Genomic DNA, 21360 nt, shown 5'->3' with positions numbered 1-21360 from the left:
ACCCTGCCCCCATACTAGCCTTACTCTAAGCTGCTCACCATTTACGATGACCTGAATATCTTTGAAGTTTATCTCCCCACGAGCCAAGATCCGTCCCTCACAGCGGTACGTCCCTTCATCTGTTTTCTTGATTCCCCGGATCTGCAGGTAGTTGTTGGACAGGACTATAAATCGAACTGGAAAAGACAAAAGGAAGGTTCATCCAAGGATGCTCAGGAAAGCTCACTACAGGTCACAGGTTCTTCTCTCCTTGCCCTTTCTGAGTTGAGACAAGGCTTAGTGTAATAAAATTTCCCTTCCCATCATTTAACAGAAATGCTGCTGTAACTGGATCTGACATTGCCCAGAAAAAAAAACAAAAACAGATGTGGGTAGCAGGCAAACTGCTCTGGTGCTTTATACCATTCAGTACACCCAGAGAGATAAACAGATAAATATACGCACACACATTTACATTTAATTAGTATCAGACAACAAGCAATTTGAAACTTGCCCCTCTTGCCCAAGGGTGGCAGAGTTCAAGTCTTACTAGACTTCCCTCGTGCCTCCCACAAGCAGACGTGGAAAACACAGTTGAGGCACAAACACTCAACTGGAGTCAGGGCTCTGGAGTTCCCTCTGCAAGTGAAATGCCCCTCTGGGCATGACAGTCTGCAGCATTTTGAAAGAAAGGGGAAGGTTCTTGCAAAGAGCTTTTAGCCCCTTTTCCTTAGGAAGACTGAAGAGCATCACAACACACAGCTTTTCTATCTGATGGCATTTCTTTTACCTGAAAATGTTTTCTAGCATTCCTTGGCCTATTCCAGTGTCAAAGCCTGATGGCCATTTCTGTGGGAACATTTTTGCCCTGCCACTACCAAACAGCAGCACCTTGAATAACTAAATTCACATCCTAAGTGACTGTACCTAACCTAGTGTTAGGTACAAATTGTTTCTCTCCTCCCTTGTGACCACCACCATTTTGTTCTCCTGAACCTCTTGTATGAGCCTGATTTGAGCCCTGATGGGAAATGGACATTTGACCCCTAAACAGACAAGCACCAAGACACCTCTTGTGCCTTACCATCTTTTTTTAGGATAACATCCCTGCCTTTGTGCTTCCAGATGATGGTAGGAGGCAGTGAGCTGACCACATCACACACAATCACAGCATCGTCCCCTTCCTTGAATTCCTGAGGAGTGGGAGCATTCTTGAACATCAGCTTTTCTGAAAACAACGGAAGGAGAAAGTCACTGCAGCTTTCTTGGCACACCTCAAGCTGTGCTCCTGACTCAAGCCTGAGGAAAGCAAAGAAACCCCAGCGGACGTGTTCTCTAGAAATCCTCACGTTCCTAAGGGGAGGATAAAGATGTGTCTGTGACTGCAACACAGGAACCCCATTTTCCAGCCATGCCTCCCAGGCATATCAGTGGGCCAAATCAATACTCTACACCTTGCTCACTGATCTGTCCACACTGCAAAGAGAAAATGTGACTTGGAACTGCTCAGCTTCCCAGCAGGAAGGGGAGGAGCTGCCATCATGGCTCTGCTGGACAACACGCTGATGGCTTATTTTAACCTTCTGAACGGGTGATCCTGTTTACTGAACACTAGTCTTATCTCACAGCATGACTGTCACCCACAAAAGCTGCTGTCTCTGCTTACTCCTCACAGACATTTATGATGCGCTAGAATCTTCTCCTTCTACCCCTTGCTCTCCTGTCTTTCGGGAGAATTTAAGCAGTAGGCATGCTGGTAATGCCCTGACAGGCCAAGGTCCTAGTTCTCACTTTCCTCTCAAAACCAAGAAAGGAGAAGGCTGCATCTTCTTAACATCCCCCTTCTTTTCACCCTCCTTCTTCCCCTTTACAAATAGCCTTTTCTAGGAAGGCAAAATGGTTGCCTCTCTAATCTTGCCTCATACATGTGCAAGGTAGACCAGAAAATAGCCTCGGAGCCGCTCTCTTACGGAAAATTTTCACATTGACGGTGGCTTCAGAGTCTCCCTCCTCCACGCTACTGACAACACATTTATAGATGCCAGCATCATCAATGTTGGCGTTGTAGATGGTGAGGGTGGAGGAGAAGTCATCATTTCGCACCACTGAGATGCGCTGCTGGTTCGGTGTCAGCTTCTCACCATTAGGGGAAAACCAGGAGATGTCTTTGTATTTGGCCTCCCCTGCCACTAGGGACAATAAAAGAAAACAGAGTAAATTGAAATTAGTTCCCAACAAAACTGCACAGAGGGAATTAAATACAACCAGTAGCACTATGCAGAAGACTGACCCAGGGGAAGGGCTTCTGGTACCTGAGAAGCAAGCAAAGAAAATTCTCTCTCACAGCACTGTGAATGGTCAGCTGCTGTCCTGCAAAAACGATATTAGGTTGGTTTTATAATCTAAAAGGGGTACACTCGTTGTAGCCCAGAATGGCTGCCTATGCATCCTGGGACCCCGTATCCCAGCCCCTCCACTACACAGATCAGCCCGACAAATAAAAATCTCTTCCTGCTTCAGCTCCATCACGTTTTCAATAAACACCTGTATTTGCAGGCTGGCCTACTTTGCATATCAAACCGGTGACATTGCTGTAGCAGCAGTTCTGGCACTGATCAGCTTAAACCTCCTGCTGCATCCAGTGTAAATCAGAATTGTCATTAAGTGGTTCCAGGCTGACTCCTTCCTGCAGCTCACATCTCTGCGTTCCTCAGCGTGGCTTTGTTATTTGGGACAAACTCCTATTACTGGAGAGGCTTTAATTGATCCCAGAGTTTTCTGAATGCAAGTATCATCACAACTGCACTTGCTCAGAGTATACTTTCTTTTTTAAAGCACTGGCATTAACAAATTACCCTGCAGCTAAGCACTCCTAGATCCGATGGCCTCATTACTTGTCCCAGTCAGTATGCTCCTGAGGAAGCATGGTCCTCTGATGGCATTTTGCTCCCAGAGCTCACTATAGCACCTATTTGCTCTGCGTTAGGATGCTATCACGTCAGTGCTCCATAATACTATTTCCTCCCATCAGAAACCAGGCCAGCTGCTTTCAGGAGAACCTCTGAAGAGGACACATGGAAGCTAATTTGGAAAATGCCATAAAATTGTAGGACCCACTTTGAGGCACATGGGTTGTGTCAGCACTGCACCACATTGTGCAGGAGAACAGCCTGAGGCAGGTGGTGGCCTGAACAACCAGTAAATTGTGCCACAAGAAATGCAGGTTTTCAGCAGCATTAGAAATCCTTAGTTGCAGACGTAACAACTCTCAAGTCACCCACCACTCCCATTACTGCTGTTAGCAGTTGATTAGAGACATAATTTGGAAAAACAACAAGCTTAATTCTAAATTCAAAATATCAAAGAGCTGTGGAATGAAGCAAGGCGCCATTGTTGTGGCTACTGCTCAAGCTTAGAGACAACACTTCAATACCTGTTTCTTCATTTTAAAATCTGTTTGCTGGAGCTGCTTTCTGTTGCCAGTTCTCAAGGGAGAATGCATTTACTGTTTCCAGTAAACAGCATGTGTTGCCTTTGCTACTCAGTCTTATAAACCGTAAGGGCATATGAGAAAGAAACAGCAAGAGATCTTGCAGCTACACCTGGCACTGGAGCTTTTATCCCAGAGTTAATACATTGATCGACCTTCCCAGCAAACCCAGATAGAGACAACTGATGCCATAAGCCATCACTCACCTTGACATAGGAAGAACTTAGATTCTCCAACACTGATCTCCCCCTGGCTTGGAACAATGTCCACTTGTAGAGAGTCTGGAAAAGAAATGAGCGTGCAGAAGATGGTCAGACAACAGGAGTGGTCTTCAGCAAAAAAGCTGTGCCAGCCTTCCAATTCCCATGGCTCCTTTACTCATCTAATGGAAGAGCATAGGTTGGAGTCGTCTTGGCTCCATAAGCATTGCTCTTTATCAGTATTTATCTGAATGTACAGTGCCGTGGACCCCTGAGGACCCAAGAGAAATGGCTAACATTCAGAGTTGCTTCCAGCCCTTTATAGAACCACATAGAACGATACAGAAAGGGCTGATTTACGTTCAAATCTCTACCACACTGCGATACTAGGGAGTGCACTTGGTGTGCACACCAGAACATCAAGCAGCCTGTAAGGACTCCTCTGAATTCAAACTGGAACTGGCTCAAAGGTCAAATATTGTACCTCCTGTGCTCCCTACAACTGCATCCAGCACAGCCTCAAAGGAATCATTTAAAAATAACTCAAGTTTGATAACGATTCCAGGGAGAATATTTGAGGACACCGTTGCTGAAGGAAATCAAAATGATTCTCGGACATTTTCAGTCTCCCTCTGGACATCTTTAACCCACATGTCTTGTCTGGGGGTACTCTTTCACCTTCCTTGTAGTTTTCAATAAAGTACACGTTGCCCTTCTAGCTCCTGCACTCAGCCTGTTTTATTTCTGGGTAATCTAATTTCTCTCAGCTATACTACTTTAACATAATTCAATCCCAAACAGAACTGCAAGTACAAAGAGCCAAATAATAAAAGGCTAAAGGTTTATTAGATTCAGTGCAGCAAGGACTAAATAGCCTATGTCTATAGGCTCATTTTTGTTCTTGTTGTTACTCTACAAATCTTTCCAACATCTGAATTTTACATTTGGAATCACATTCTGGGATGCTCTTCCTGGGAAGTTCTCTGCTGAATGGAATAATGAGTGCAAAGAAACTACAAAGAGATCTTAGATGTCTCAAATCCAGACCTCTGAGTTCCTCCAGACCAGATTTCTGCTTTGCATTACTATCTAAGACAATTATCCTTCTGCATTACAACGGAACTAGATTTGAGCATAGACCATATTACAAACTCAATTTATGTCTTTGGGCAGCAGCTGCAGCACTGTGCAGTGATGCAAATACACCAGAATGACACTACAGTAGTTTCTAGTATAAACACTCCAGAAGCTGGGGGCATCAGCAAAAGACAGGCACTTTTAATAATGGGACCCTTTTACAGTATTTTCAAATTATCAATGAAACTGTCTTTTATGATCTTGTCTTCAGCATGTGAGTGATAGCTCCTGTTTAGGAATTAAATTTACAGAACCAAGAATCCTTAGTCTCACCCAAATGAGAACAATTTATTAAGGAACATTCAGAGCTCGCAGGTAAACAGTTAAATGTTTGTAAAAGTTCAGAGGCTCAGATATTTACTGCTGTAAAAGCCTTCTCACCTTCACTCAGAAAGTAAAAAAAGGCCAACATTGACAACAGAAGTCCAAAGTTCAGTTTTTGAATCTGTATTTAGATACCTAAACTAAAAGTTGGGCTTTCAAGAATAACCAACCTCTCTGAGCAGCTCTCTAAGAAGTAGGGCAAGTCTCCTACCTCAATACCTAAGCACAGCTTAGGAGCCTACCTTTGGAGTCCCACTACCAAAAAACCCCCATATTTTTTCCTCATTTATTTACAAAAGTGAAACTGATTGGCATTTAATGGACAAAGGAGAAGGAACATTGCGTTTTGGAACTGTCACCAGAAACTAAAAGCGAAGAGTCAAAGATGCTGAATTTGGTAAAACAATCCTGTTTCAGTACAGTAAGGGGAGAATCAACAATCACAGCAAAGCAAGTTAAGACAGCCAAGATGAAAGCTACCCAGATTTCTGGCCTGTGTTGTCCATTGTACAACAGCTTATTAATTCTGATTTGAATTACATTGGTACTAAACAAGTGAGAAAGAAAAGCATACCTCCCCATATTCATGTTTATATACCATCAGCCTTCCACAATGCACATCCAGGCGTGCCCAATGCCCTTTTCCCCCAGCAACCTCACTGCATTCTTCATAGCATAAATTATGACCCATTAGGCAGAAAATGTAATTGGATTCTGGCTTTCCTCCAACTGTAGCTTAATGCTGCAGCAGTTCTGTGGCCTAACAAGTCCAGGTCAAGTATGAATTTCAAGAGGCCAAAACGAATAGGTTTTATTTCGAAACAGCAGCCATTAGCTTGCAGAAAACAATCATCTTAATCGAGCTATTCCTCTACCCCATGTAGCCAGAGCACTTCTCAGCAACTTTACTGCAAATGCTCCATCTGTCACTCTCTGTGTTTTCATGCTGTACTGCATGGAAATCCTTCTCTCAGAGCAGCTAATTTTAGCTCCAGACCACAGAGGCACTAGTTTTAGCTGCCAGACACACCTGGGTTTAAGAAACCTGCACTGCTTCAGAAACGAAAACCTGTTTGTATGTGCCAATGGCAACATTCCTTACAGTACTTGGGAAACAGACATATGGACTGTCCAAGACACTTTTCTGAGCCCTGCGCTTTTTATCAACCAGGAGCACAATGAAGTTGAGACTGAATTCCCCCACAGCACTGCCTTGGAAAAGCAGCCCAGTCCAGGGAAGGTTATTTAGACTAGTCATCAACTTTCTTTCTACTCAGCCAAGCACTGCTAGCACACAGTAGGGTGCTGATAAAACAGCTTTGAGCTAATTGAGATCTAACACAAATTTATACCTCTTTTCTTTCGTTCTTTCTTTTTTTTTTGGCCATACTACACTACATAAATATACCAATGGACCTCTTTTACACTTTTTAGAGTTGCTGCATGCTGGGAAGGCGGTGGCAAAGGTTGGGGTTATTAATGCCTTTCATTCCATTCTCAGGTGCTTTCTGTTACAGCTAGAAATGAGAAAAAAGGCTTTGTGTAAAGCACTGAACTTTTCATCACCCCAGAATTCAGCATTTGTACTCTACCTTACATCTTTTTTATGCATGTCTGTGCCACAGTAGCTGCATAGAACAGGAGAAAATCACACAATCAGGAAACATCTTACTGTAAATATAGTTGAAAGAGCCAGACAAGAGATCTGAGCCCAGGCAACAATGTCCAGCTCTCAAGATTCCCCCTCCTTTTTTTTTTTTTTTTTTTTTTTTTTTTTTTTTTTTTTTTTTTTTTTTTTTTAATAAGGGCTAAACTCCTTCTGTGCATTTAAATGACAGGCAGGCAGGTTTTCAAGAGAATGACACTGAGAAACCACCCTTGGGACACAGGAAGGCAAAACTTCTCGGAGTCTTAGAAATGAGAGAAGGAAGGACATCCTTGGTTATGCCTCATTCAGTCAGTGCTCCCTCTGCTCCACCAGCTGCAAAGTTATCATTAAAACTCCTAATTACTGCCCTAAGTAATAGAATTTCTGGAAAGGTTATGCAGAGGGGCAGCAATTCCTCCACCAACAGTCCCCCTGTACGTCAGCACACTCCTTTCAACCATAACACAAGAGAGGCACAGAGGAAACCTCCTGATATCGTTAGTAACACTGGAAATGCACTTTTCAAACCTAGCAATTACCATGACACAGAAACTGTGACCTCGTGAGTAGCAGAAACCAGAGAGCCAGGATTAACAAATCTACTTCACACTACACTTCAGTTTCTTTAATCTAGTAACAGGAACAAGATGCTGAAGTACCCTGCGAGAGGATCAGGTAAGTCAGATGCACACTAGGTATCTTGTGACTTTTCTTGAAGGAGACTGCTGAAACACATAGCATTGTATCTGCATCACAGGCAGCTTAAAGCCTAGATAATCCCTTTTACAAGAAAATACTAGCCTGAGAAATCTTCTCATTGATAGACACTTCCTGCTAACCAGACTTCATGAGCTGACTTGAGCAGGTTACATGGCACAAACCTTTGATACAAGCAGAAAAGTGGTGCGATTGCTGCCTCCGTACTAAACACAGTAACTTCATTATTGCCTTCTTCATCCACTAGCAATCCATATGCACTGCTACACGCTCTTCCATCATATTTAAAACGTTATCTCTGCGCAGCACACAAAACAAAAGGGATGCCCCTCAAGCACATCTTTTCAAGGGCCTCAGCAATACAGAGTATTCTGTTCGCACCGTTTGAAGAAAACCAACAGAACTCTGATCTACTGCACATTAGGAAACCGGACTGATTTAGAAGTAGCTGTGTGGCAGATGACATGCTACAAGCTCATATTCCAGTGGTACTCTGCTCACATGCCCATGGTTTTGGGTCACTATCGTACTGCTGGGACAGCCTGTGTATTTCCATTTTAAGATGCCCTCCCTGCTTTCATCTCTCCTCCAGCGTTCATTTATTTCCCTCAAATGACAAGCTGTAAAAACAAACAAAAAAAGGCCTCCCCTCAAGTGCTTATTCTGAGATGGAGCTGACACATGAAACCACGCCCTTTACACTTGATTTACCTTACCCCAGAAAAGCTGCAAAAGGCCAGCGTCGTTCAACAAACTGCTGCTGTCAGAAGCACTGATTTGGTCCTTTAAAATGTCAGTGTCTTGTTGAACACTGCTACTAAACAGTGACAAGGTGACAGTCACTGGCAGGCAGTGCTATAGTATTAAGCTGGCTTGGGAAATAGTGCAGAATATCAGTAATAGTGCTAGGCTGGCCCTGGAACGGCAGATTGGAGTTACTATAGTGTGCTCTACTTTTGAGGGTACCTGCTGCTCTTGTCTGTCCTGCTTATCTAGTGTCCTGCACAGAAGGTGAATTACAGAGCTTCCACCCAAGCAAGGAATACAACCCTATTTGTTTCAACCAGCCTTTTTCAGCAGAACAATTTGCTGACATCATAACCTGGATAAACACGTTCATCGTAACAATGAACTATGCCTGAAATAACACAAACAATTGCTCCCTACTTGCTAAACTTTATTGCTTAGTATATGATCAAACTAACAAACCCAGCACCGCCACCAATTTTAATCACCACTTAATCGTTATTTTTGCTTTGCAGTTCAGGGAAACGGAGACTATTTTTTCCACTCTTCATTTAATAGACACTGTGAGCCCATTTGTATTCCACTTCCAACTTCAAGCAATAAAGGCCTTTTTAGGATCACATAATAACTGCATTAAAAGGCCTCTTCATAATCACACAATAACACTTTTTATAGCTCTGCCCTCTCCCGTATCTTTTATCTGGTTACAAAGTTCCCCAGCCCCCAAATAATGCTGAATAACGCCCCATTGATTTGAAAAAACTCTGCTAATGCAGCTTCCTGTTCATCTGTAGTTAAATATAATTAGTTTTGCATTTCAACAAAAGAAATGAGCTCAAATTAAGCCATGATTTTGGTAATAGGCAGGGAGGATGTCTCCCTGCTGGGCTAATACTGAGGCTAACACAGCAGGCTTTACCTGTTAGAGTAAATAATATGCCACTTTAAGCAGAGGAAAGTGTGTTAATTGCCGAGTATTGGTTCTGTATCTGTCAACATTCAAAAGGACTCGCGTGAAGCAGAGTGTGAATGAACTGCAGTGAGCTGCACTCACCCACATTAGAGCAGGAAGGCTAATGCACACACTGCTCTAGAAGATCTGTCTGGGGCCATGCAAACGGAATGTCTTGGAACACTAAATACGCTTAACTACAGACTGGCATTAATGCAAATTTACTACTGGGTTATATCCATCGTGGTTCCGTCCCGCCATCCTTCCTTTCCCATAAAACCACTCCACTCCTTTAGCTGTCTGCCACTGACCCTCAAGGTTCAGATTTGAACTTTGGAATTAAATAAGGACCTAAATCCTTTTGACTTCACAGCATGAATTGTTACCATGTTCAGCACATGCTACACGACAAATCTAGCATTTCTCTGTAGCTCAAAGAAGTGGGCAGGAACAAAGTGTTGCCTCTGCCACACCTTTGACAAGAATCCAGCTTTTATTCCCCCAGATAAAGAATTATTGGGATCAACTGGATCTAAACAGCCTTCAGCACATTCAAGCTCGATTAAACAATTCCCCAGAAGCTTGGGATGCTACTCTGCCTTGGTGTAATGATTCTAACAACAGCCCAATAAAGCAGACTGATGGAGCACTTTGTATACAGAAGAGTCACTGTGGCTGCAGCAAGCTGAAGCAGGTAGAGAAAAGAAGATAAAGAAAACTAGACTCGTCCCCGTATACAAACACGGCAGGCAGGATGGCAAAGAAAAAGCCTGGAGCCTCGCAACTGCGATACAAACAGAATTGCCAGCTGTAAGGATCTGGCACTCATGTCCTTTCACTGGAGGTCGGCCATTTCTCAGCACCCCGAGGAAGCATCACCAAGCAGGTAACTTGACTACTGCGCCTGTTTAGAAGAAAAAACTTTGTATCCACAGAGTACCAAAAATACTTTCCAAAACACTGTTCTTAGTGTCTCATAGCTTTCTCAAAAACAGTCTTAAAAAATAAGTTAAAAATATTTGAGTTACTGCTTTGAGGAGGAGATAGGGGAGAAGGAAAGTAAGTACAGAGCAATAAATAACAGCCAACACAAGTCTACTTCCAGCTGTCTGAATTCTCTGATCCAAATCTGCATCCACCCTGCAGCAGAACAGCTGACAAAAGCCTGACTGAAACAGTACCAGCAGGATGTCTTGGATTATGGCCACAGTGCAGAGGAACAAGGTGAATTTCTGAGGCCTGGAGATGAGACTATGCCATCTTCTAGCATTAGGGTTGTGGAATCTGAATTATGCACCTGGTTTTTATATATCTAAAGGCAGCCCTAAATATATGCAGCTAGAGCTGGGTGGAGAAGAATTCAGCATCCACTCAGGTACTGGGTTTTCAGAGGAGCTCGCCCTGCCTGCTGACACCATCGTTGACACCTGGAAACAAATTAAATCGATGGAAGTTAGTGGAAGGAAATGCAGGCTAAAAGTTAAAGTCTAGAACCAAATGCACTAACAGCACAAGCTTTCAGCTTTATGTTCCCTCTGCTTTTCCTTTGGATTACATTACTCTCCAGCACAAGTGAAGCTAAGAGAAAATCCATCACCTTTTGGCAAATAAAACCCAATACGGATAAAAAGAGTTTTAAAGGCAGAACCCTCAGTTCACTTCTTAGAGATTGTACCTTTAGTTTCATTCATTTCTAGCAGCAGTTCCCCACTTAAACTCTGCAGTGCACGCCAAATTCCAGAAATAAACAAAACTGATCAGGAAAAAAAACATCTACTGGGGCTAATGCCCACAGCTCTTTGAGTAAGGGTAGGATTTGTAAAGCTTGTGAGTTCAGCAGATTATGGTGAAAGCCCTCAGGATTTAATATACAACAAAGGCTTAACAAGACAAAGACATGCCTCCTGTACACAGTCACTTTATTAAAAATACGCTGACTGCTCAGGAGTAGGAGGCAGGCAGCTGGGATTGATCTCAGCTGGTCTGCAGATCCAATTCCTCCCGCGGCGCCATGGTAACCGCGCAGTAATTCTGCCATGACTTGGAGGAGGGGATTGTTGATACCTTTGGGGAATCTCAGAACATAAAGATTCAGAGAGGACGCCAACAGCAGCTTACCACAGTGCCACAACAAAATACGAGAAAGACATGACCAAAGCAGCATTTAGAGGAGAACCATCTGACAAAAAACCAAACCCTAGGCTAGGGGCCCAGGGGCAACCTGCAGCTGGTACGTGAGAGGATGCTCTTCACCCTGTTGCTAAACACGCCATGCTGTAGTCAACGCGAACAGGCAGCACTACACACTGCTCAGGGGGCATGTCCCCTGCCCACCACTGCAGCATCCCACTTCCAGTTGAGCACAGTGCTCTCAGCCACAGGTTTTTGAAGTGACTGAGACAGCAGTGGCTCTTGCAGAGCATGCAAAAAGCAGGGGCAGCTCTGGTCCTGTGCAGTGCCTCTGGCTGCAGGCTCTCTTCCTGCCCAGCCAGCTCCAGTGCTAGACAGAATCTTCCGTCAACTTCACCCTGGCCTCAGCTGCATAAAATGGTACCCATAGTAGGTCCAGGGTGGATTTATGGGATGAAAAACTCCATTTCCAAAATGACTTGGTGGCTGCTGGAGGTGGGAGAAGGCTAACTCGCTTCTTGCTTTAACAAAACCAGATGCTGTCCTCTTTTAAGGCAAACATGCTTCAAATTGTTACATAAAACAGTGTAACCTTACTATTCAAAACCCTGCCTGCCTGTGGGTCTGGGTATAGGCCCACGATATACCCTTACAAGGGACAAAGCGATCTCTCTGAGCCCAAAGCCTTGTCCACTAGCCCATCTGCCATGCTGCAAATGTCTGTAGATTATTTAAAGCTGCACCCTGCCACAGAAAGATACGCTTGCCTAAGCAGCTGAAATCAGTGAGCCAGCCAGCCTGTGTAACCACAAAAACACAAACAGGGAATTCAGAAAGATTTCTTCTATGCTTAATTGAAGTCAAAATTATTTTGATTCTGGACAAAGTGACATGCCCAAGTTGATACTGGCAATCTGTGCAGAGAAGAGGGAATAATTCAGATCATGCCCAGACCTCTTCCCCAGGTTGTGACCCCATCCTTCGTATGTACAGGATCTTTTCAAACATCGCTCAGAAGTGCTTTTAATTTTTGAAGTGACCACAAGATATACCAAAAAAAAGATACCACTAGCACTTTTTCTTACAGAAACTTATAAACCAAAAAGTAAAGCTTCTCAGACATATCAGTAGTTTAGAACACAGTTTTATGCTTCTTCTGATGACATTCTTGATAAAAGCTTTTTATTGCTATGGATCATAAAACTAATAGCCCTATTTGTCACAGCAAATATTTTCATTTACCTGAGGCAGAATAGGCCAAGATGCTTTATGGAGCCATTAAATCAGAGTACGAACACTTTTAATTAAAAACTTAGGAAGTTTTACAATCTTCTGCTGAAAAAGAAATGTGGGTGAGTGACACTGCATTGTGGGTATATTAAGAACCCAGACAAGATGAGAAAAAACAGGATTTGTAAAAGATTAGAAAACAGCCTAAAGATTCATCAGGTTTGTGCTTCTAATGAAATAAGTGCAACTTTCTGTAATTTTAGGTCAGAAGTGACTATCTGCTCCTGCCTCCTGCATTGCCTTTCAGTGTAGCATATAAAGAATTTTCCATTGCAAGGACAAAGGAAGCCAAAGGAGTACGGCTTTGGGTGTGTTAGGGTATAGCAACGTATTCTACATAGACGACAACGGTTGTCATACGTCCCCTTTCTTTGCAGAAACATGTTCTGACTATGACCTAACAACACAAGAAACACAGATTTTTTAACTGAAGTGAGTTCAACACTTAATTGAAGAAATGACAACTGATCATTTAGCTGCTCACTTTCTCCTGGTCCCATCTTCAGGCACAATCAGGAGAGCTATATCATCCACATTATTTGGAAAAGAGCAGAGACAGCAGCATTTTGGATCCAAATGGCCTTTTTTCATTAGCTGATAAAAAAAAAATCTCACACTGTTACTGATTTGGTGATCAACAAAAATTAGTTTCTTCTTGTCATACATTGTAATTACACAATAAGGCAAACAACTGGGCTATATTTGCCTGACTTTCAAGCACACACTGTTTACCACACACTGTTCCATACATTCTTGCAGTTTTTCTTATTTCAGAGCAACGTCAAGAGTTTTCTCAGGGTTTTTTGCTTTATAGAAACTGACAGTACAATTCAGAAACATACTTAAACCAGAAACTAAACCATGCCTGTGAAAAGAAAGTTTACAAAATTTCTGTCCTGTTGCCAAACTGTAAACACCAAACACGTGCCTCCATCAGGAAGTCAGGCAAACACTGGTCACACTGCACACAACGTCACGATGAAAACATCCAGCTGGATCTCTTTTGCAAGCTACTTTGAGTATACGCTCAAAAGTGTCGTCCTGTGGAAGACACTACAAACAGTGAGAATCGAGTCAGTTCATAGGTCTTCTACTCTTAAGTGAAACATAATTTTGGGTGCAGCTGCTTTCCAGCACCAGGGCAAAATGCTACAGAAACCGCATAAGCTGCAGATGATGCATGACAGAATCAATAGCACAGTGTTTGCAAACACTCCTAGTCAAGGGCAAATATCTACAGCAGCAATAAGACAAAGTACATTTTACAATGCTTTCCCCTTAAACAACAGATCAGGCCTCAGGACCTCACAATCTGCTATTACTCAACAAGGCTAACAAACCTTTCGGGTGGAGAGCTGAAAACAGTCTGAAAGTTAGTGATACGGAAGAATCTGATGCTCCACCTGCCCCTCTCAAGAAGCCCTCTCATTGAGGGCTGCTTGTTTCGGAGGAGCCTTGATTAATGTGGCTCTATTCTTCATGCCGCACTTGGGAATGTGCACAGCTTCTGTGACTGACCTGAACATCTGGCCTCTCTGTTGACATATTTTTATAATCTTCTTTGCATCTGGCCTACAAAGTTTCTCTCAACAGCTCCTTCCAGCAGAGCATTCCCCTCACCTTCCACATCAGGGCTGCCATAAGAAGCTAAGGAGACATGTAAGCTGGTCTTTCTTTTCTTTTAGCTGCTGAACACAATGGGAACGTTTCATTTGCCTACTCTCTCCTGCACATTCTCCCTGGCTTCCTTGTCATTTGCAAGACAGAAAAGAACAAGGCAACCTGCAAACTGCCCAGCTCTGCCCTGTTGACCACATAAATGTATTTTTCAAGTGCTTCATTTGTTGTAAAGTAGCCTTTTAATCCAAGCAGCACTTCAGATCGAGGCTTTTTCTTCAGTTCAATTTCCTTACTACAATTTCCCTTAGAGTTCTAATTACTTGTGTAAATTAAGGAAATCTGTAAACTGGAGTGTTTCATTAAAAGCTTTCCGAGGTACAGAAATGCTGAATTACTGCCTCTACCACTACTTTCAATGTTGATTGCAGTTGTAGTTTTAAATGAAGCATTTGTACAGCAGGCTTTGTCACCGTTTTCCCCTCTCGCGCCGAGATGTCAGTGTTTTGCACTTAATGGTAATAAAGCATTAAGCTTACTGTCAGGGTCTGTACGCTCTAATGTCTCCTTTTACCAGAGGACAGGAAAAGTAACGTTTAATGCCACCTCCCTACAGATAACCTGATGATGAAATGCAGCTTACAGTAATATTTATTAGAAAATGGTCTATCACTTCTGATTATTTAACTCTTTAATGGTCAGCAGTCAGTTTTCCAGACAATCCAATAGCTATTCCCCTGACGTATCATGCTAGTTTTCCTCTTTGCTGGAATTCAGAGTAATCGATGCGGAGCACGGCAGGCTCTTTTGTTTAATCCTGTGTATTCTGAGTATTTATGCTACTTGCCAGGCTGTTCAGGGCGGCCAGCTGACTGCCTCACTTATCTCAATCTCTCAACAAACTCTCTCTGGTGGTGGAACAGACTGTGGACCCTTCAACACAGTTCTATGCTGGGAACTGTCCCCCAGTACAAATTAGCAACACTTCTTGGTTTCTCTCTTCTGAGAGAAATGTCAGCTTTCCAACACCAGAAAGCCCCACCTGGCTAACCATCTGTCAATGAACAAAACTGGTTCCATTTGCCCACATGCAAGACTTGCAGTCCCACACTGTTCCCATCCCAAAACCATAAACTGAAGTCAGGATCTCAGGACTACCACAAAACTATATATGCTGTAAGAATTTATGCAGAAAGGTTTCTTTACTGAATACTATGGCTGAGCATGCATTTTTTAAGCCACAGATTAAGATAAGAAGCTCTTGCTTTTAGTTACTATTAATCTCAATATTTAGGTAAACTCATTTCATCCCAACTTCTAACCAACAAACTGAGACATCATAGAGTGACCTGGCACTTAATATTCAAATACAGCATGACTTAATAGGCTCAACTCCCTCAGTGGCCAAAGACTTCATAATATAAAACCACAGTGGAAGAGTAGAAGGCATAGGAAAGCAAAAGAACAACAAGAGATGTTAGTATTTATAAGGAAATATTACATTAACGTCAGACGATTTTTACAGAGGAGGAATTAACAAATGTGCATTTTGCAACAGGAAAAGCACAACGCTATAGGATTGAACTGCAGAGGCAGACTGGAACCACCACTGGACATTTCTAGGGATTACTTCATCTATTCTCCTACTTTTTCTTCAACTAGGAAAACAAGCTTTTAGCATTTATAGCAACTGCAGAAAACTAGAAGCAACTATAATGGGGCTGGCAGCTTTGAAATAGTAAAGTAAGCTGGTCACAAAAATCAAGGTATAAAACAGTTTCAGGAGTTACTCCAAGCCCCATGGCATTTGGCCCCTTCTCAGTTTCTTCACTAGTTCTTCCTGTCTGGAGACAAATGGCCCAAGCAACTGATGGAAGTAAAGGGAGCACTAAACCGATGAGACTGGAGGCACAGCACAACTGCTTAGAAGCAGGGGAACCCAAGCAGTCTGGATTTCGTTTTTTTTCAGCTCCTTTGGTTACAGCATCCTACTGCCACATGAGTGGAAGCTGGAGCACTACTTTCAATGACAGCAGAACCGGGCCACCACTGAGTGTACCTGGAAATCTTCACACTGCTAATTTTTTGTACAAGCCTTCAATGATGGTGAACAAAGCCTGCCTAGCCACTTACACCCCAAAAATAAAGCACTGTCACAGGGTGGACTATTAGATGTTTCTAGGAATTTGGGGACTTGCTAAATACACTAGCGCCTCTGCAAATACCATTATAATTTGTGGGTAGGCTGTAATAACATTTAAAGTAGTGTGTTAACTGGAAGACCTTTTGCAACTACCACATTGATAAAACCTCCAGAATTTCAGAAAATCATTAGGACTATTAGCATCATTAAGACATCTTGCCCTTGAATAAGACCCATTAATATAATGAAAACAGAAGCCAAAAGATTAGGAAGAATAATATGCTAATACACTGGCCTATTTGCTCAACGATCACAGGAACGAAAAAGGCCTTCAGGCAAGAGTGAGATGAGCTTGTTTACTGCCTCTTCTCACTGCCGCATTATTAGTTTTAACTATGTAGTTGTCAGACTAATGTCAAGTTACAGGCAATAACTTAGTTGCCCTCCTCATTCAGGCACTACAACATACAGAGGAGGAAAAGTTTACAGAAACTCAAATTTAGACATCATTTAAAGCTAAGAAGCTCAAAAAGGGGTGATCCCAGGGAAGAAACAAAAAGAATATAAAGCCAACCAAACCTGCCCCCCGCCCCACCAGTGTATCTAAATGTCTTCCAGTATCAGCTGTGACTGACAGGATAAACAGTAACCAAATTGCCAGCAGGCAAGAAAATCCTTCATGTATTGTCCTCTGGGAAGTCTCCTGGAAACCTAGTAAGAATTCACCACAGCTAATATAAGAAACTTAATTTATGTTTAATGACAGGGCACAGCTCTGGGTAGCTCGGAGTCTTTTCCACAGTTACCTCAATTTTAAAAAACATAAGACATCCAGTTTGATTTTTACTGGGACAATTACATCTGTTAAGAGGGTTATAGTTAGCCTCATCAGCCAGTTAATTTTAGCGAATACTGATGCTGTTCTCCTTGGGTATCTACAATCCTTGCCACCAGTCATGTTATACTTCTCTTCTGAATCTCTGCAACTCGTAAGTTACACAAGTCAGACAAAGAACATTTTAGCTGAATGGGGGATAGGGATTCATCTTCTGGCCCACACATAGGGATTCATCTTCTGGCCCTACTGTGCAACTCCTCTACACAGATCCTAACACATTAGGCACAAATATGCGTAAGAGTTGGTTACCTTTATTCATTTAGTACTGTACTCTGATTTACAGCTCCTCAGTACATTGGTCTCTCTGCATGGAGTTAGAATGACTTAAGTCAGGCTTCAGGCATCAAGTGTTGAGCATGTGTAACTTATATTGCACACATAAAATAACCCATAAAAAAAATGAACTTTCTGCTATAGCAGTTTTGATGGGAAGGAAAATAACAGGTGAAGGTTGTAAATTATGAGAACTCAGCCTAAGCCATAGCTAATCAACAAGACTACAAAGAGGCAGCCTTGTATTAAAACCATAAAGGCTTTATAAAACAGGACTATCTAATCTGTGCTAAAACCACTGCAACTCTACCAAAGTTACTGATCAAAATGTAAGCACAAATCTATAATCCTATGGAAACAAAATCAGCCTGGTCAAGCCACACACATTAATCCATCACTTTTATTTTCTTCTAGCTTTGCACTCAGCTTTTGCAACTCACATTTTTTGTTCTATCTCACTCTGTCTCTTCCAGAACCTCTCTTCACAGGAGGGTAATATCTGAACAATTTGGCCTGTGAAGTTCACCGCCTGTCACAAGCAATGAAGTCCCTCTGTGTTCTGCAGAATACTCCTGCACAACACCAGGACGCTTCTCTGCCCATTCTCCTCTCTCAAGTAGGCTACTGTTATTCCCTGCACCACTCCAAGTCTTTTCTAGGCTGCAGTGTTTGTTGCCATAGTAATGTCAGTTGCTTACCCTCCTTCTTCACTGATTTTGACCAAGGAATGGCTCTGCCTTGCCTAAACTTTATCTCCTCAGTGTAATAAAATCAGCAGGAGAATTGAGTCTGCAAGTGTCTTAATTACTGCAATAATGGCAGAGGCCTGTGGTGTTCTTAATGAAGATGGCTTATGCTTTTATTTAGTGGCTGATTACTCCATCTGAATAAAGACAGTGAGAATCTAGCCTAAAGGTTTTATGAGATACAACATTTGCTTTTAAAAAAAGCTATGCCTCGCATGCAGGAAAACCAAGAACAATTACCAGATACCTTCTGGTAACTGGTGAAAATTCAGTTGGCTCTCGGCAATAATTGCTGCCCAGTCTGACAGCACAAACTTGAAATTAGTGGTAATATAAAGAAATGTAAAGAGCTACTATACCAGAGTGGTAACCACAATTTTCAGAATATTAGGGCTTAAATTAAGGGTCACAGGTAGGATTTCTCTAAAGCAGCTTTTCTCCTTCAGGCTCCGTGAAAAATCTCAAACCTCGAATCCTTATTTAGATTTACAAAGTGGCCCAATATTCAGCACTGAAGACCTAATGTCAAGAGATGTTTGATGCCTGCTCTGCACTTTCAAAAATCAGATCCTTTTATTGAGTTGTATTCCCTAAACAGGAGCAGTCACAACAGATTATACAAACTAGAATTGCAGCTAAGCTCTTTAGGGTAGGGACTGTTGTTTTGTTTGTGATTTAAAGAGCACTTAGCACAACAGTACCTTGGTCTACAGTTGCAGCCCTTGTGCTCTGCCACAGCGTGGATGAGTCAGGTGCAATAACTGGTCTCGAACGATAGTCAGCACCAGCTTTTGAAATAGAAGTAGGCAAGGTTAATCCCTAGGATAACGTATATCCAGGGACAGACTGCACCTGACCCCTATTTACTAATGGCTCAGGCAGAGCATACCCTGAAGCCTGAGGATTTATCTGTCTTCTAAAGCTCCCTTGTACATATTAATTTCCTTAATTCTATCAAGCACTCACTGGCATAACTTTTGCTAAGAGGTCTACAAGTTCCAAAATCTAGACATGATTGTGGAACACATATATCTTTTTTTTTCTTGTTCTTAAAAAAAAAATGTTGACTTGGCTTTATCATTCATCTGACCAATGAATGTTATCAATTTCAGACAACTGAAAGAACACTTCCAATTCAATTCTTCTGTGAAACCTGAGGGTCTAACTAAGCCTTAAAGCCAGAACAGTAAATTAAAATGTTTCTCTTAACATCAACCAAATGAATCCCAAGTGAGGAATTCATTTCTGTTTATGTGATATTTAATATTACTTCTACTAAGGTCAACTCCTGTATTAGTCTTATAAAGCAAATTCTCCCAACTTACCTCTTTTTCTTCAAAACTTGGCATAATCAGCAATCATACCTATGATCTCCTAATGCCTTTTGGCAGGGCAGGTGACCAGCCAAATGCCATCAGCCTTTAACATAAAGAGTTCTGTAAGCAATAGCATAAATTGAATATTCACCTCGTATTTTATAACCAGAGATGAAAGAGACAAAAGAAAGGTATTTTTGGCTAGCATTGAGTGGAGACTTATTAGCCAAACATTCAGCACAGCAGTTACTTGGGTGTACAGTAACACGTTACTCACCTTGCAGTCCTAGGATGGAGGATGGATCTGCTGTCAACATACTGGGGAGCACACCAAACTCTGGGTCTGTTCTCATGCTTTCCTACCTCTGCACGAGCATCTCTGAGCCACTCACTCACATCCAAATTAACTCTTTACCACATCTTACTGAAATCAACCAGATGCCAGTGCAATACAGACTTCACCATCCCACTTTCAACCTGCTTCAACTCTCTGACTGTAAAATGGGGACTGTATTGTCTTTTTCTTAGCTTGTCTTGCTTGTTTACAATGTAAGTGGGGACAGTCTTTCCCTATACCTCTGTATCACACACACTTTGCACACAGCAGCTATCAGGGCTAATGTAGTTAGGTTTACCATGTTTTGCTACTGCTTACAATGTTTGTTTTGCAACTGTAATGCAGGAACTACACACTGAAAGAAAGCAGGAGGCGAGGGCTGAAGCAGAATGCTCAGCTGGAGTGTTCTGCCCAAGCTGCAGTGATCTGTGAGGGCAAAGACCTTTGGGCCACCCGAGGACTCCCTGCTGAATGCCTTTCCTTCCACACCCCCTTCTACTTTCCAGGGTGTGAAATAATAGCATAAGAAAACCACCACTGTTATAAGATACATAACAGCAGAACAGAAAATCCAGAAGGAGTAAGACAAATATCCTCTGAGTATACAAGAAGAATGAGAATGTCCTCAAACTGAAAAAACCCAGACACAAAGTAATCACTGTAGAGGCTCACTGAAAGAATAAACCTAAGAATCATTGTATTGCCATGATTAAAAATAGCAAAAGATAATGTACCACTAAAAACCTTTTTGGAATCACTGTTACCATTATTAATTGCTCTTTACTATACAAAGTCCCCAGTGAACAGTGAGATGTACAAGTGTCTGAATCCCCCAGATACAATATCCTGCCTTTTATCTCCATCATCAAGAGCCAATATTTTTTGCAGCCAAAGTCCTAGTACTACATTTCCTAACCTTACCCAGATGCACAGCTATGCACATACCACCAGCAACAGGAGCCAAAATAAACACAGGTCAGCCTCTACTTGTCCGATTCTTGCATTCATTTCAGACTGAGAAACAGCTGAGCACCTTCCTAGGTGCAAAAAGAGCCTTCCAGAGACTACAGGGATGAAGGCTGTTAACAGTCTCTCACAAAGCTTTGAGGATTATGTACTACATAAAAACTAAACGGATACAATAAAGTTGTCAGAGATGAACAGTAATTCCCATTACCAATCTGCTTTGAAAGCTGCAACAGCAGTAGCTGGCATGTCCAGGCAGCTGAGTCCTGCCTGCAATAAGGTCAGGTCTTAAGGTCCAAGCAGTTTCTACTTCCCATCCAGAAACTGTGTCATACGACCTACGTGCCTCCATGGAGGTTTCCAGGGATGTACAAAGAGAGAAGGGACCTATCTCATGAAGGGAGCTGTGAGGATAGACACATATATGGAAGCAATTACTCTATCACTGAA

At 42.3% G+C, this 21360-nt stretch overlaps 1 protein-coding gene across 1 annotated transcript in view; it reads right to left on the bottom strand.

Annotated features, from left to right (window-relative positions):
- The window catches only part of NCAM1 (neural cell adhesion molecule 1), a 102750-nt gene that overhangs the window by 44035 nt on the left and 37355 nt on the right, over positions 1–21360 (bottom strand). Inside the window, exons 2-5 of the mRNA XM_068418129.1 lie at positions 3676–3750; positions 1950–2168; positions 1064–1207; positions 39–176 (exon numbers count right to left, since the gene is read on the bottom strand). Of these exons, the coding sequence (XP_068274230.1) occupies positions 39–176; positions 1064–1207; positions 1950–2168; positions 3676–3750 (576 nt within the window). The remainder of the gene's footprint in view (positions 1–38; positions 177–1063; positions 1208–1949; positions 2169–3675; positions 3751–21360) is intronic.

Source organism: Nyctibius grandis, chromosome 25 (assembly GCF_013368605.1).
Source record: "Nyctibius grandis isolate bNycGra1 chromosome 25, bNycGra1.pri, whole genome shotgun sequence".
Classification (NCBI taxonomy): domain Eukaryota; kingdom Metazoa; phylum Chordata; class Aves; order Nyctibiiformes; family Nyctibiidae; genus Nyctibius; species Nyctibius grandis.
The sequence above is the reverse complement of the archived record's forward strand: the minus strand, read 5'-3'. Positions and strand labels throughout refer to the sequence as shown.